Source organism: Acanthochromis polyacanthus, chromosome 6, assembly GCF_021347895.1.
Source record: "Acanthochromis polyacanthus isolate Apoly-LR-REF ecotype Palm Island chromosome 6, KAUST_Apoly_ChrSc, whole genome shotgun sequence".
Taxonomy (NCBI): Eukaryota; Metazoa; Chordata; class Actinopteri; family Pomacentridae; genus Acanthochromis; species Acanthochromis polyacanthus.
Genome location: NC_067118.1, coordinates 33,991,977 through 34,009,403, shown reverse-complemented (window position 1 = coordinate 34,009,403; position 17,427 = coordinate 33,991,977). Strand labels below are relative to the sequence as shown.

Genomic DNA, 17,427 nt, shown 5'->3' with positions numbered 1-17,427 from the left:
GAAACATATGAGCTCCTACTCTTGAGAAAGACTGAGAGGGGTTATCAACAGATATCAGTGAAGTTAGGGATCATAGTCCAACAATTCACTTATCAGTTTTGTTCTCTACTTCCCTATCCCTATTAAAACAAATGCTAAAAATACACGTATTTTCAATGTAAAACTATCACACAAATGAAATGCAGAGTTACTTGTTACTTCACAAGTTGTGATAATGGTTTTGATTGTGAGGAGACAGCTGTTTATTTAGTTTTTAGAACAGGGTCTGTGTCTTTAAGAGGCCGACAACTGGCGCTTCTGCTGGAGGATGAGATGAGTCAAGCTGAAGAAAGAAACTCAGGGTTACACCGGAAATAGGGGGACTTTTTCCACAATAAAAGCAAACCCTTGCTTGCTACAGAACAGAGTCCAGTAGCTGTTGGATTTCAGTATACATCACAGGAAAAAATGCTTAAATTTAATAGACACTCCAGAGGCAAGACATACAGCTATTGATTAAGCCTCAAAGATGATAAAAAATTTGGTATTAACAAATGAATATCAAGCTCTTTTACAGTTCTTAGTAGTATATGTATGTAGTATTAATATATGGCGTTCTTATGAATACAACTTTTTTTTACCGTTGTCCCTTTGTTTTTGCACTAGATAGATAGATACTTTATTAATCCCAAGGGAAATTAAGTGTTAAACAGCCTTACATAAAACAACTAAAAGCAGGTTAGTAACATTAACAGTTGAGGTTAATGGCACTATTCCCTTTGCTGTTATTACACTGCAAGTTACCCTGCTGTGGGATTGATAAAGGATTATCTCGTATCAGATCAATAATTTAAATGATATTATACATGCAAACTTTATTTTATGTACTTATTGACAGCAATGTATTTTTTTTAATCTTCCTTTCTTATTTTATTTATTTTGAGGCAGACAGTTGGCACTTAAGGAAATTGGCTGTATTTATAATTGTCTAGATAATGGAGTTTTATTTTTATATTCCTGTTTATAGAAGTCCATTTTTCAAAATATGTTTTCTTTAAGGTTTGTATTTCTTCATACATTTTTGGAGTGAGGAAGGACGCACTTTGTGAGATTAATTGCGTTTGCCTACTGTCTGGATACTGAAGTTTCTTTCTTTCCAGCACTTCTTTGCACTAAAACAAGGTTGTTGCTAGAGAAAAATTTGGAGTTGTGGTTATATTATGCTGGGATTTTACTGGTCCGGCCCATTTAAGATCGAATTGGGCTGTATGTGGCCCCTAAACTACAATGAGTTTGACACTCCTGGTCTAATGCCTGGAATTCAATAAAAAATGCTTTCAAGCCACAACAACCTGTGGTTAAAACGTCTCGCTAACAAATCCTCCTTTTATAGTGAAGGCCCGCATGGGAAGCGGAGTGTGTGAGCGCTGTGGGCCGGGGGAGGGGGGAAGGGCCTGCGCCGCTGGCTGGATCCGAGAGCGGACAAACTTGCGTAGTCTTGCCACGGTTCTCGCTGTCTGCTTTTGCCTCTCTCTATGGACGGCTGGAGGGGAGAAGAAGAGCAAACTGGGACGGTTGTCGTTGGGACCGCAGCGCCTTCCGAGGCCCTGGCGATGATTTAATCGCAGGAAAACGTTGAGGGCTGTCAAGGGGAGAGAAAAGAAAAACGGAGAAAGACGACGGGAGAGGAGCGACGAGAGGAGCAGCCTCAGCCGTTGGAGATGTGCGGTCGGGGCCGAGATTGCGGCGGTAGGTAGTTGGAGCACACCAGTCCTCTTTTTTTTTTCTTTTAGCCTCGTGACGGGTTGTTTTCCGCTTAAATTCTTCTTGCGAAGAAAACAGGGAGAAATGGTTAAGAACGGCTGAAGCTACCCGAGCGTCTTCGTGGGTTTGAACCGAGCCGTGATTCCTAACCTAGCCAAACGTTAGCACACACCGGCCCCCGTTTCCACGCCGTGAAAATAGCCAGACGGTTCTTGTTACGCTGTTATTCCCACCGTGCTGCCATTCGCCACCAGTTGTATTCCTTAAAAAAAAGATAGAGCAAACTTTGTTTTCCTGCAGTAGGTTACAGGCCTGTTGGTCGTATTGAAAAACCAGTTTAAATGAGATTTAACCTCCCTGCTGCTGGTGGTGCTGGATTGAAGCTAAAAAAGACAACATGTTGGAGATGAAGTTATCTGGTGTTAACATCTTTAGTTGGGTGTCACTGTTCGTAAGTAAGGTCATTACTTTTTCTGATGAGGTTTCACTCCACACTTGGAATAAGCTCCCTTCACAGTATGTACAAAAATCAATACGATCACGTGTGTTATGAAATGCTTAAACTGTGAGCTTTGTCAGCACCCCATGCTTCTATTTTAACTCCATTATGCACCTTTATCTCACTATATAATGTATACTAGGAGCAAATAGTGTGTTTGTACTGCAATTTTGTCTTGTCATGTACAAAACATTGAAGTAAGGAAGAGAAAAATGCACTGTGGATTTGGATGTTCATTCACAAAGCATTCAACTCCTACAATTTTAAATATGTAATGTAATATGTGTTTAATTTAGTTTACATACAGGGCTGTATTTTGTCTGTTTGTGGAAATAAGAAACCTTATCTAAAGGATTTGGGTTATTAAATTTAACTGAGGCGTTTAGACAATGCTCACACTGCTCAAATTCCCATTTAGCTCATAAAATGAGTGTCTTAAAATGTAAAAGTAACTTCAGATGCTGGAGACTTTTGTTTTCCCTCACACATACTTGTGACAGCAGGTACATGTATTTATATAAACATGACTGCATGGCACGTTTTCCAGTATTACTTAAAGCTTCTGAGCAGCGTGAAACTCCTTGCTGCAGTGTAATGTGCATATAGCATTGACACACTAGAAATCTCAGGAGAATTGTTGTTTCATGGGTTTCCCCCCTCCTGTCTCCCTGTGTTCTCCTGCTGTAGGTATCCCTGTGTAAGCCTGCACTGAGCAGATTGTTCTGAGAGGAAACGGATAACAAACAGGGGAAGTGAACATGGCTGGAACCTCTGGCTTCTTTTCCAACGGACCTGTGCCATGGATGGACAACGACACGGAGATGAACAACCTGTACCGAGACCTGGAGCTGGGGACAGTACTGACGCTGTTTTATTCCAAGAAGACCCAGCGGCCGGAGAGAAGGACATTTCAAGTGAAGCTGGAGACCAGGACTATTATCTGGACTCGTGGCACAGATAAAATAGAGGGCGAGAGTGAGTAGCGTGCAAACACAAATACATGTATAGACACATGCATGTGCACACAGTGATGCTCTTGAGTCCTGGTTATAGTTAGGAAGGTGCCAGAACTGGTTAGTTTGCATCCATGCAGAAATATGACAGCTACAGCGTGTTACAAGATGGTTGAGTGCTTCACGAAGGATTTGGTGAGCTCACCTGATGGCTCTGAAGTCACAGGAGTTGGGTGAAATTCAAGTTTTCGCAGCCAAATACATAAATAGTAGGTGTGTGACAATATTTGGGGGATTTTTGGTGCTTTTTACATGCAAGAAAATGTGGAAAAGCAAGGACTAGTAATGTATACATGCACACAATCTTCAAGAATAGCAAAAGATGACAGTAAAGCTATGTCATGGCATTACAGCAAAGGAAAACCAATCTTTCAATGCCACATTTTGAAAGTTTCTAGTTCATCTTGCTGGAAGAGCAGTCGCCTAAAAGTGCAGTTATGAGTTTTGTTTTATATACATATCTCAAAACAGCAGGTGTGTATGTCAGAGGAACAACTGTCGGTGTCCAGAAGCAGATAAATCGCATGTCGGGTACGAATATATCCAGAGTCGACGATGAGCAGAGAGAATGTTTCCTTGCGCTCTTTTGTTCCATTAATAGGAATATGCTGTAATTTAGCAGGAAGCCGATGTTCAGGTTAATCTTCAACAAAACAGCGCGTCTAACTGAGGACACACAGGCCTTCAGTGACTCGTTAAGTCGGCCGTCTCTCGGGTAGCAGGATGCCTTGTGCACAGCTGCACTCTGCTCCGGATGCAACAAAAAGAGCAGACACACACACACACACACACACACACACACACACACGCACAAAGGATGGTAGTTAGTTTTCTTTTTCTTTTTTTAAAAACGCAGTATCATCTTCTCTGCAATGAAGGGTTTCATACGCCCGTGAGCTCATAGCTGCCATTCGATACTCCTGGAGAGGTGAAATTGGCCTCGGCTGCTCATTAATGTACAGAAATAGAATATCATCGTTTTTACTGGAAGCATGTGATCGTTCAGGAACAATTTGGTCTGGTGTATTTACCCTTTATCAATGGCAGCGAGAGAATCGTGTCCGTTATCTGTGGAAACGGCGCTTGAGTTTTTGGATAAATTTAAAGCGTTGCGAAGCGTCACCCCCAAACTTTTTACATTTTTCAAAATCTTTGTCTGTTTTCCAACCTAACAACACTCAACATTCAATTGTAGTCCACATATTTATATTGCAGTGTGGTGCAATAACATGTATATCTGGTTTGACAAAGCAGGATGTGGTCTTGCAGAATAATTGGCAGTAGCAATCTTCTTAGACGTGCAGACAAGGCTTGTCCTAAATAAAAAAGTTTGAGTAACTCACATGCACAGTCTTATCATTTTAAAGAAAAGAAGTTTGTCTTCTTAACTTCGTACTGTGGTGAATTAATGCAGTTTGTTTCCACAGAGGCTGTAGTGAAGCGTCACGCGTAGTATGCTCACTATCATACAGATCATATTTGGAACATTTGTCGTTACTGATAACAAGCAACATGAGCATGAATCAAAATCATGTTTCAGTGTGAATCATTTTGCACTATCAACTCCCGTTAACATCTCAGAGCAACTAGGATGTTAATTGACAAGCTCTGACACAGTCTGAATGAGCCAATTTCACATTTTTATGAATGAACTTTCACTAAAAATTTCCATGGGCTCAAGCAATGATTGGTTGAGCAGTTCCTGGACACACGTCAGTAGATCCTCTCATGTTGCTCTCAGGCACTGAAGTAGAGGACTTTAGTTTGGAGTTTTTTCCCCCAAACGTTACGTTAAACCCAATCTCACCAATTAGCACTGGATAAGTAGACATGTGTCAGAAATCAGACAGAAAGTAGAATTTTTTTGGTGTGGTTCTCTATGCTTTTTTGCACTGGTTGTAGTAGAACAGTGCGACCAAGGTGTCAAATCATTGAGGACTGCTTCACAGTGATCACAGCAGTACATTTACTCAGTTTAATTTCTAAAAGCTAAACTATCAGTAAATAATTACAAAATATCAGCTTATTTCACATGTTTATAGTTTTTGTGTATTTGTTGGCCAGTAAGTGACAAAGTGTTGCAAATATTTCAGAAATGTGCACATAGATTTCATGCGAGTTAGCAAAAATGTCACCATTACGTAATCCGTCCATCAGCGAGGACAGACAAGTTTGTTTTTTAACTGCAGAATGCCTCACATCTTGGTCGCCATTCTTGAAAAAGGCTATCTTAAGAGATCCAGAGATTTTATTCTTGTTTGCATTTGGTATACGTTATTGGATTTTATTGTTGTCCCCCGCGGTGTGAACGCGTGAAGAAGGGGACCTAGTATTCGCGTACGTCCCGCATCCTTGTCTGCGCGATATCTCATGAAGGAATTGTCGGATCTTTGCCAAACTTGATGTCAACATGTATTAGGAGGATCCCCCGACACCAGTCAGTTTGGGTGACCTTCACATAATTTTCAAGGTCACACCGAGCGTTTGTTCACTGTGACTTTCAAATCCATGTCTGCGGCGGGGGACATAGACACGTTAGTGTCAAACACTTATCAGCCTTGAAACTCCAGTCAGTCAGCCAGCTAAAAATATACATTGATACTGCAGAGCTGATTGAACATTTTTATTATCCTCACATTAAACTCAATATAAATCACTCAAAGAGAACCCAGTCAGCTAAACGTCTGATTATCAATACACAAGTTGCAAGTTAGCTAGGGGGCGTCACACGGAGAAGCTTCTAGTCTCCCCACTCAGTAGCTGCAGTACACACTGCTTAGACAGGTGTGTAACTAAAAGTATTTTAAAGCAAGATATATATTCTAATTTCAGACTGACTCAAGCTGAAATCAAGTGATTTTACCTGCATGGGATTTATTCTGTGAGTGAGCACACATCTGTCAAGACCGCAGTTGAAGATTATTATTCATTTTAGCTATGCAACCCTACTTTTAGGATGTTTTTGTAAAGTTATATGACACACATATGTATGATTTTGAGAACCCCTGCAGTCCAGAATATAACAGATATGTAGGTTTGTGATAAATAGTAAGTTGCACATCATAAGTCTGAATATAATTCAGATTTTTTTCACACAATGCTAATTTCTATAGTCACTGCAGAATAGATCTACTAATGTCAGACTAGGAATTTCCACATACATACTTAAAACAAATTCTAAGAGTTGTTTTTAAGGCTGGAGCAAATGGTCACTGAATTTAACAGCAGATCTCCAGAAAAATATGCAGCTGGGTAATTTAATTTGTACTTCAAGTCTTTTTTCCAGCAAAAATCACCAAAATGTTGTCCGTCATAGATTTTTGCTTTTTAAAAATGTCATTGTAAACTGAATACCGTTTGGTTTTAAATGCCGTCTTGGACTCTGGGGAAACTAAAACACTAAAAACACTACAACCGGACTATTTATGGTCGAGACATCTTTTGGCAGGTTAATCTGTAATCTAAAGAATCATTGGTGGCAGACCTAATTTGAACGTGAATGGAACACTGAGCTCAGTTGTCATGGCGTGTGTTAACATTTATAGAGGGCTTTTTAAATACTGTGTGTTCTTCAGAAACGTGAACTTGCAGTTTTACCAAAACTCAAACTCCGGACTGTATCTGCATGTCGTCCGAGTCCCAACATTTGACGAGGCCACCCGCGCTCACTAAAAGTTGCTGTAAACTTTATCAACTGTAGCCTGGAAACGTCTTTGAAAACGAACCAGAAATGACGAATGAAGAAATCTTTGGGGTCGCGTTTATTGACTTTTCAGTCACATAAACGAGGATGGAATTACCTGCACACATCTGTGGAAACTGTCATCGTCGTGAGCTGCTTTTTCCATACCTCCCGCAAAGGACGCATGCTTTCTCACCTCAGATGTCTGATGTAGTTTCTCAGCTGAGACACTATTCCTTTTTTTTCTGTCGCACACTTGGTCATCAGCCCAGGTTATTTATGAGAAATATATCAACAAATCTGTGGAACATTAACACCACTGACAGGAAAACAGCAACACAGTTGGATTTTTAGACTGTCTGTAAAACAAATGTTTTACAGGTCAGGCTGTCACTGGAAAACAAGCACAGTTCCACCGCGGACTCGTTCCATTTACAGTGTGGTGGAAAGAGGAACCATATCCATGTAGCTGCTTGGCAGTAGTTTGTCAGAGGGAAAGTCTTCTGCTTAACTTTGTCTGTCGGGCTATCAAAGGAGCTGATATGGATCAGCTGATGTGGAAGTGCGCAGTGAAACAGTGTCACGTTTTTGGCCACACAGCCAACCATTTGAACGCTGTAATATCAGTCTTGCTTCTGTTTTCAGGTTCAAATAGAGCAGTAATAGCTGCAATCTAATGTGCAAAAAATGTACCTTTAACTTTTTATTTATCCTAAAGTCATGTCATGTGTTCATTTTTTACTCTGATTTATGTCATAATTGCAATATCCAGCAACATAACTGCAAGGTATTTGCCGACGTTGTGGAGTTTTAGTTTTTAAACGGAGTGAGGAGTACGTATTTGTATTGATCAAACCTCCTTTTATTATTTGTTTGTAACACCAAATACCAACTTTTCAGTGACCAAACTGCCATGAAATTGCAAATTAGTGTTAAAAGCTTATTTACTTATGTTCCAATCAGTTTAAATATTCAAAAATTTAAATTAAATAGACTTTATAACATTATATTTTTTCATTTTTTAACTTTTTTTTTATACTTTAGTCTATAACATGTCAAAAAATAGAAAAAATAAGCTGCCACTTCATCTTGTCTGCTTCGTTTTACAGTCCAAAACACAAATTTTTCTTTTCTTATTTACAGTGATATCCAGTATAATGAAGAAAGGCAGCAAATCCTCACATTTCAGAGGAAAATGTCAAGAAAATGATTCTTTGTTTTAGCACTGCACTATATTATTGTTTTTAGCTAAAGCTATTATAAAGATATTTAACATCTTAAAATATGGATTTCTTCTGTTAAATGAAAAAGCGTAGATGTAGAAAACCTTAACGTTCCTCAAATCCTGGTATTAGAAATGTCTTTGGTTTAAAATGTGTTATTTTATTGACAGTAGTTTGTATGGTGGAAATGGTGTGAAAAGGAAGGAGAGGGAAGTGTGTTGCAGGATGCCTCCTCTCATCTCTTTTGGTAAGGTTACACCTCTGGTCATCTCCTTATTTCCTGCATCTGTCTGAAGCAGGCTCCAAATATTTTGACTCAAATGACGAAAAGTGTTGTCTGACAGATCAGCCTGTCAAAGCTGCCGTGCTCTCAACGGAAGTCTGCTGGCCCGTATAGCGGGTAAAGTAAACAGAGATATGATGTGTGATTAGAGAGCTCGGCTTGGTGAAATTCTGCGAGAAGACATACTGTTTTTTTTTTTTTTTTTATGCTTGAGAAAAGAGCATGCACATGCTCACCTATACGCAAGCACAGATGTGGTGTGTAGGCGACAAAAGCACAGGATGTGTGGTTCGGGGGCAGGAAGAGGAGCAGGAGCTGAAAGAAGTGTGTGTGTGTGTGTGTGTGTGTGTGTTTAGCAGGAGAGTCCCTGCTGTAGGTCTTTAACTGCTGCTAATGTAACACTGATAGGAACCTGCTGAGCTATTTCACAACCTACACATTAGTTTTTGTGTGTTTCTGACTGCTGATTAATGCCATCGAGACAAAATTGTGCTAGCTTTTTTTTTTTTTTTTCCCCCCAGTTGTCATTACTTAAGATGAACAGTTACACAGTTTTGTCCAAAAACTAGAGCTGGATATTTAACCCTCCTGTTGTCCTCATTTACGGGCACCAAAAAATATTGTTTCCTTGTCTGAAAAAATACAAAAATTCAACAAAAAAATTCCCCAAATTTCTGAAAATTTGCAAAACCTTCAGGAAGAAAATTCCAATAATTCCTTAAGTTTCCCTTAAAGGTTTTTTTTTTTAATTTAAAAAAAAAAACAGCTTTGGCAAGAAAATTCTTGTAAATATTTTCAAAAAATTAATGAAAATCTTCCAAAAAAAAAAATCCTAAAAATATCTAAAATCATTACATATGTATCAGTAAAACTTCTAATGTTTTCTTTAAGAACATTCACAAAAAAACAACCAAAATCCAGCGAATTTCGCTGGATTTTGGTTGTTTTTTGTGTGAATGTTCTTAAGAAACATTTTTCACTTTTCTTTTTTCCACCAAAAAATGTTCAGAGAGTTCCCAAAAATGTTGAAAATGCGGACATCAGAGTCGTCGTCGTTTCCCCCCCCCCCCCCCCCCCCACACACACACACACACACACACATTTTCAAACTTGGAACCAGGTCAATTTTGACCCGCAGGACAGCATGACAGTTAGCTCATTTAATATTGCAATTTGAACAAATGAGCAAACCCTGGTGTGGTTATTAAATAATGACAAAATGCGCTAATTCTATTTTATTTAATTCAAACTGCTTGAAACGTTCAACATCAGTGTATTCCATGTGGTTTGCGCATACAGGCTGTGGTTCAACTTAACTGGGTCTTGTTATTTATTAGCCACATTTATTAGCCACACACTTCATACATTCTGTGGCGCATCTGACCCCGGGTGTAAATTTTCAGTGGTTATACAGATTAATACTGTTCTCCCCGTTCTAGTTTCGCTTTTGATGGTGTCTCATGTGCTGATGCTCTGTCATGTTTTAAACCTATTACACAGTGAATGATAAATTCAAATGTCACAATCGTAATTTTATAGTTATCTCCCTCAAACAGTTCAGCCCCTGTGAAACCAGTGCACTGCTATATTCCCTGTCATAATTGTCAGACTTACATTTGTCGTATTTACTGTAAATTATTAAACCATTTCTAGTGCTCTTAACGTCACACACATTTAAATACATGTGTATGTACAACAGTGAAAATGACCCGACTGCTCCCCTCACAAACGGGTTTGTGGAACTGACGCATAGCCGCCTGTTTTCCGATGAGTTTTTTTTTGTTTATTTCAGTGGTAAAAGGCAGGATATAAAACCTCGTCACCTTTTTTTTGATGGAGTCCATATTTAGCAATATCTTTATAATGTGAGTGTTAACTTGAAGTACATCTATATGTGGTTTGTGTCATGGGCTTGGCTTTGCTGTTTCATGTGGTCAGTGGGCTTAAAATACTCGTACATGCACTGTCTGTGTGCTGTAAGGTTGATGTTAGCATAAGGGGAAGAAAAACTACATGAGATTAAATTGAAGAGCAGTCAATAGAAAGGTTAAAGCTAAGTCGGTGTTATTACCTCCGCCAGGAGGTTATGTAATCACCGGAGTCTGTCTGTCTGTCTGTCTGTCTGTCTGTCTGTCTGTCTGTCTGTCAACAAGTCTGTCTGTCAACAAGTCTGTCAACAAGTCATGGACGGATTTTCACCCAATTTTTACAGGATGTCCGGAAGAGTAAGAATCAATTAGATTTTGGAGGTGATCCGAATCACCGTCTGGATCCATTTTTTTCTGTCCAATTGAGAGATGGCCGCTAGGCCATCTCTCAATTGTCCTTCGACCTTCAAAAAATTCCTGGATCCAGACGGTGATTCGGATCACCTCCAAAATCTAATCGATTCTTACTCTTGCTCTTCCGGACGTCCTGTAAAAATTTGGTGAAAATCCGTCCATGACTTTTTGAGTTATGCTGTAGACAGACAGACACAGACAGACAGACAGACAGACAGACGGACAAACAGCATGGCGGAGGTATGCGCTCTCCGAGTGCTTTTCTAGTGTTGGTATTGTGATGATGGGATCTTATCGTTATAAAATTCTGTCATTCACAATCAAACAAATGGGGTGCAGCCTTTTATGCAACCATATTAAGTTAATATTTTAGGAGATTTTTCATATTCTGACCATATTGCTATCAGAAGATAATGGATGTTAAAATTCTGCTATACTGATACACTGTCTGCTTCAAGCACCTTCACAATGCATTTTTGCAAGCTGCACAGTGAGTCTTTTAAAGCTTCTGAAAATACTCGTCTTTCTACTGCACACCTATCTCATGAAATAGATGTGCGAAGAGTTCCTTTGTCTTAAACCACTGCAGATGTTTACGCTTTGCTCATCTCTAATGAGGACACCATTTGAATGTGTGAAGACATGGAGACTTTCTGTTTCACTCACTGTTGTATTTGTGTCTGTCTCCTCAGTTGACATTCGAGAAATCAAGGAGATCCGTCCTGGACAGAAATCCCGGGACTTCGAGCGCTATGTGGAAGACTCAGCAGCACGACTGGATCAGGCTCACTGCTTTGTTATTCTCTATGGCACCGAGTTTCGCCTTAAATCACTCAGCCTGGCAGGTACGCACAGAAAGAGAGGCTTTCAGAAGAAGTAGTCCCTTAGTATTTCTCGCTACTATTACAGACCCACATGGGTCCCCATTAGTAGCTTTTCCTGCTTACTGTCTTCTTCATTTTATTGTTCGTTAACTGGAAATTTAAGAAGAGAAACTCTGACATTCAGTCACATGTTGAACTGTTGATTTCTTCTTCAGCAACATCTGATGAAGAGATGACCATGTGGGTGAAGGGGTTGAACTGGCTCGTGGCTGACACACTGAAGTCCCCAACACCACTTCAGATAGAAAGGTATCGTTAATACACACCACAAAGTCAAAAGTATTGAAATGCTGCACAAGTAGACAGCATTTGCTCTGTTTTATAATGCTTTATATCTGTTAAATGTCTTATTGTAGGTGGTTACGTAAGCAGTTCTACGCAGTTGATCGCAACAGAGAAGACAGGTAAGTCAGCCAGTTTCAATTTGTAAACTGCCACGCTAATCCGATCGCCCTCACAAGAAATAGACAAAATTGGATGTAACTCGATTGTTCTGTTGTTTTGCGCACCAGTTGTGTGCCTTTTCCTCAGCGTAACCTCCAGAGCAAGGTGTCTGTGAGAGAGCTCAGTTGAGGTGTAGTGAAGGAACTAACCTCTCAGCCACACACCAGCAACTCTTCCTGCAGCAGGAAACAGACTGCAGAGAATGGAGGAGATGCACAGAGATGTTTGTCTCTTACATCCCTGACGAAAGCCTTTGTTGCGCTGTTTGGGTATTGTCTGATCTGGCCAAGATTCCAGGCTGTGTTGTAGCAGCGAAGCCAAAACGACTCAGCAAAGCATGCAGAGTGTCTATTTATGAAGTCTCAGCATGTCTGTAGACTTTAAAATCACATTTCTCCCCGGCAAAGTGACATCTAGATGCGCGTATTGTACGTGCGTATCCATGTTTGTGTTTTGATTTTTCAACAAAATGTGTGTATGCGTTTAGGATATCCTGTAAGGATCTGAAGAGCATGCTGAGCCAGGTCAACTACAGGGTGCCCAACATGAAGTTCCTCCGAGAGAAACTTCCGGTAACGTCCTCCTCCTTATCACAGACCTCCTTCGCACTCCCGTCTCCACTGCCCACTTCCCTTTCACTATAATGTTGTTAGAGGCTAAAGATTTATCGGTAACAGCCATTTTCCCTTCCCTCATGACTATATTTGCTTCATAGGACTCCGAGCTGAGGAATGGAGACGTGTCCTTCAGCCAGTTTGCCCAGCTGTATCGTAGCCTCATGTTTGACGCTCAGAAAAACGTAAGTGCAGCCCTTTTTATGCCTCCACAGATAGTCCCAGCACTTTCATCCCCTCACACCCCATCTGATGCCCTGCCAGCGCACACTTCATCCCCCATCTGTCTGTTCTCAAATGGCTGCAGGATCAATATGGACCAGTTAAAAACCTACCAAACCCCTGTGGTGGAGGCCATTAGGACACACACACACACACACACACACACACACACACACACACACACACACACACACACACACACACACACACACACACACAGAAAGAAGGAGGCAAGCAGCCTGGCTGGGGTCAGATTAAATGGATGACCTCAGTGCCCTCCTTCCCCCCTACAGGATGTCTGTGTCCATCTTCATGATTAGTACTATGCACTGAACCTGCAGCACTTTGATTAACTGAAATTTTCCTTTTTGTCCGATATTTCAGGTGGAGATCCCATTTCTACAAAGGTAAGTCAAAACTGGATACTGACACAGTGAATCTGTCTGTTCAGTCACAGATGTCTGTTAACTGAAGTGACCCATGCTTTCTCTGCCAGGTTCACTGACCGACCCGAACAGAGGATCTCCCTAGAGGACTTCAAGAGCTTCCTCCTGGAGTTTCAAAAGGTAACCTCTCAATCATTGGGCCTAGTTTAGTGTAGATTTGTTTCATTTGCATTTTCCAATCCATCTGCGTTTTGTCTACAAATCCAGGAAATTTGGGCCACAGACAACAACAAGGTTCAGGAGTTTATGTTCGGCTACCTGAAGGATCCTCTGAGAGAAGTGGAGCAGCCTTATTTCCAACAAGACGAGGTGCACACACTCTGACCGCCTCTCACACTTTCTTTTTTTTCGCCCCCTTTTCTCAATTCTTTTCTTGCTCTTTTCTGGGTCTTTGCTCTGTAATGGAAAAATGTAAGCATGTTTTCGCTAGTTATCTTTTCCGATACCCCCCTGTGTTGTTGACGTGGGTGGGAGATGCTCAGAAATTGACATGGATAGCCATGATCTCAGCCTAAAGCACCTCCTCCCACACAGACAGAAAAGGTTGACTGTGGCGCCACATGACAGTTCTGCAGAAAGCGAGGGAAGCTTTTTGTGGTCACCATAAAGTTATGATTGACTAAAGAGAAGAGGAAGCTGGTGTGAGCCAGCCTGCAGGAGATGGTACTGGCTCTGTGTGCCTGAGGTTATGTAGTGTTGGATAGCAGGTGTACAGGCCTTGGCTATACTGAGGGGAATGCTTTAGCAAAGCAAAAATATGTCACAGTATTATTATGACAGACAAGTTATTGTTGTTGATCTGTACTGAGCAGTGTTACAGGGTGAAGTAATTCTATTGTAGGGCTATATTTTTGTGTATTGATACGGCATCACGTCTTGAGTGGAATCCAAGTGTCGATCTTTTGGACCTGAGGCCTGAACTCTTACTTGAGTCTAAAGTGCTTGTCATTGTCACGTCAAATCTGCAGCGGTTTTTGGTGGTGATGGAAATTTGACGTGTGAGACTAGATATGAGTGCAAGTACTCTGCCCAATCTCAGTGGTTTAAAGTGTTCACACTAATCGCTTACTCCATGTGTGACAAAGGTGTGCATTGTCTGCAACTTGCATTATCTGAGATAGCCAGTTAACTCTGCATGAGCCTTAATCTTAATATTACTTGAACATTAAACCTTCTTACATCATAGATTATCCATTTTTCCTCTCTTATTTGAATGAAAGCCAAACCTTTCCATGTCTAGCTCTAACTGACAAATAAATCCAAATGAAGCCTATGCATATTCTGTATGTACGGAGTATCAAGTCTTAATTTAATGTTGTTCTGTGACTGATGGAGTTTGCTAAAGAACATTAACTTGGCCACAAGACAGCTGCTCTGTGGTTTTCGGAGTATTTCGAACTATTGTGCACATTGGTGATGTTCAGCACATGCGTGCATATGCGATTATATTTGCAAGTTGCTGCAATACTTGCTTAGTTTACGGAGATGGATGTAGTGAAAGATGTGATGTAAATTTAGTTTCAACATTTATTAAGATCTTAAAAGAGTTGTTTTTAAATTATGAAACACTTTCTCTTATAAATATGGCACAAAATTATTTATTGAGAATAACTTTGGTGCAAGCACAAACTTAACAGTCCTTGTCGTCTAGGCTGCATCTGATCCTTGCAGTTTGCCCCTCCATTAGGACTCCTGCTTATGCATACAGCCATGTGTTCTACTAGCTGTTAAAACCCTAGACAATGATGCTCTCAGATTCTTGAGTCGTCACATCTGCTTTATACTGCTGTAAAGTAGAAGTAGTCTTTGGCAAGAAGTCTGCATTCTTACTCAGTAGAAACAATGATGTAAATTATGTATTTGGTCCTAATCACTTCTATAATTTCCACGGCTCTCTTCTCTCCTGTATAGTTTCTCACGTACCTGTTCTCCAAAGAGAACACCATTTGGGATTCCTCCCTGGACCAAGTGTGTCCTGAGAACATGAACAACCCCCTGTCCCACTACTGGATCTCCTCTTCGCACAACACGTAAGGATGGCATTTATACATACAAGTAGTTCACCCATTTGTAATTAAGCCCTGGGAACGCTGAAGTCTGACATCCTTCCTCAAAACCTCTGCCCACAGAGGACTTTTGAACTGACTTCATGCATCAGATAAAACTTTATTATTTAACAGTCATGTTCCAGAATGAGGTCCAGGCATGTATTTTGCAGGAAAATGTATTTTTCCTCCAATTGAAAAGTGTGTGAAAAGCAGTCGAAATGATAACCTTCTGGACTTGATGTGAAACAATAGTCATTGGAGCAGCAGAATGAAAGTTCCCAAGTTGCTTTGATTAGGTTTGAATTGACTGACTGAATGAGTAAAAAATATTTATTCCAGTCAACAAAAGAGGAATAAAAAGCTCTAGATATGGCATTATCACTGTGTTTATGTAGCCATTGACAGCGCATATGTGCGTTTGTGGTGCAGTCTTACCACAGACATGCGAGTCCTTTTGAGAGGCTGTTTGGATCGGTGTTTGTTTTGTGTACATGCTTTGATGTTGCATGCTTATTTTTAGCTACCTGACAGGAGACCAGTTTTCCAGTGAGTCGTCCCTGGAGGCGTACGCTCGCTGCCTGAGGATGGGCTGCCGCTGTATCGAATGTGAGTGAAAACACACATGCACACACTAGAGTTATACCCACATACAGTAAATCACCGCCACTTGACTTTCAACCTTCTAGTTAACCTTCTAATTAACTGTCTAGGCCTGCTCTTTATCCCTCACAGTTCTACTTTTAATGCAGCCGCCACACCCTCACCCACACACACAGACCCACTGTTATACAACGGTGCTGTATGTTGCCTTTACACCAAACCCTTGTCAAGCAGGTTTCTATGAATAGGACTGCATTATTTTGTTGTTGAGTGGAAGGGTCGCGTGACCTCAAACAAAAGTAAACATGACGTCACAAAGCTGTCATCTTCAAGCTTAAATTTCCTTGCGTCACTGTAGTACGTGTTTATTCATGCACGGTTACTTCCTTCTTGCTTGCGATGTGATGGGTGAAATGATGTGAGGCCTCTGTGTGTCTGTGTTTGTGTTTCTTTTCTAGTGGACTGCTGGGATGGTCCAGATGGAATGCCAGTCATCTACCACGGACACACCCTCACAACAAAAATCAAGTTTTGTGATGTCCTGACCACCATCAAAGAGCATGCCTTCGTCACATCCGAGTGAGTCTCCATTCTTCTTTCTTTATTTAGCCGTCAGGGATGATCACAGGATAAGAGATGACAAGGGTGAAGAGATGGCATTTAGAAATGTCAGCAGAAACAATGCAAACAGGCTGCCATGACATCACATGCCATTGTAGTGTGTGAGGATATGATAAGATAAGAAAATCACACCAAAGCAAAAATAAAGAGGGAATTTCTGTGAAGTTGCAGCTCTTTTGAGTTTTAATCTGTTGTCCTTATACAGCTACCCCATCATCCTGTCCATCGAGGACCATTGTAGTATTGTACAGCAGAGGAATATGGCCACTCAATTTAAGAAGGTGTTTGGAGACATGCTGCTGACCAAGGCGGTGGATATCGCGGCAGATGGCCTGCCCTCACCCAACCAGCTCAAAAGGAAGATCCTCATCAAGGTCAGGGCCTGTTTGAAAAATCATGTGATCTTTTGTGGGGGGTTTTTCTGCAGGAAAACTAAATGAACGAATGAATGAATAATATAATGTGGTATGCATATACAGTGTTCTTACTGTATTTCTTCCCCTTCTTCCCCATGCTGCAGCATAAGAAGCTTTCTGAGGGCAGTGCCTACGAGGAGGTGTCCACCTCCACTCCCTACTCAGAGAACGATATCAGCAACTCCATCAAAAACGGCATCCTGTACCTGGAAGATCCCATTAACCATGTAAGCATGCTCACAGTGTATAAATGGATTCTAGATGCCTCATGATGCATAACATTAGGATCGACACAGCTCACATATCATATCTGTGTTGCTTGTACTTTTAATTATTTTTTTTTTGTGACAGTAAAGCCAAGACGCATCCTCATATTGCAGCTTACCATTCCTATCTGTTTAACGTTT

At 40.8% G+C, this 17,427-nt stretch overlaps 1 protein-coding gene across 1 annotated transcript in view; it reads left to right on the top strand.

Moving 5' to 3' along the window:
- Positions 1–1,408: 1,408 nt before the first annotated feature.
- Positions 1,409–17,427, top strand: part of plcg1 (phospholipase C, gamma 1) — a 29,009-nt gene continuing 12,990 nt past the window's right edge. Inside the window, exons 1-15 of the mRNA XM_022190183.2 lie at positions 1,409–1,728; positions 2,930–3,217; positions 11,418–11,570; positions 11,765–11,858; positions 11,966–12,013; positions 12,541–12,625; positions 12,769–12,852; positions 13,274–13,296; positions 13,386–13,455; positions 13,543–13,644; positions 15,247–15,365; positions 15,904–15,989; positions 16,442–16,562; positions 16,810–16,978; positions 17,125–17,247. Of these exons, the coding sequence (XP_022045875.1) occupies positions 3,001–3,217; positions 11,418–11,570; positions 11,765–11,858; positions 11,966–12,013; positions 12,541–12,625; positions 12,769–12,852; positions 13,274–13,296; positions 13,386–13,455; positions 13,543–13,644; positions 15,247–15,365; positions 15,904–15,989; positions 16,442–16,562; positions 16,810–16,978; positions 17,125–17,247 (1,494 nt within the window). The 5' untranslated portion in view covers positions 1,409–1,728; positions 2,930–3,000. The remainder of the gene's footprint in view (positions 1,729–2,929; positions 3,218–11,417; positions 11,571–11,764; positions 11,859–11,965; positions 12,014–12,540; positions 12,626–12,768; positions 12,853–13,273; positions 13,297–13,385; positions 13,456–13,542; positions 13,645–15,246; positions 15,366–15,903; positions 15,990–16,441; positions 16,563–16,809; positions 16,979–17,124; positions 17,248–17,427) is intronic.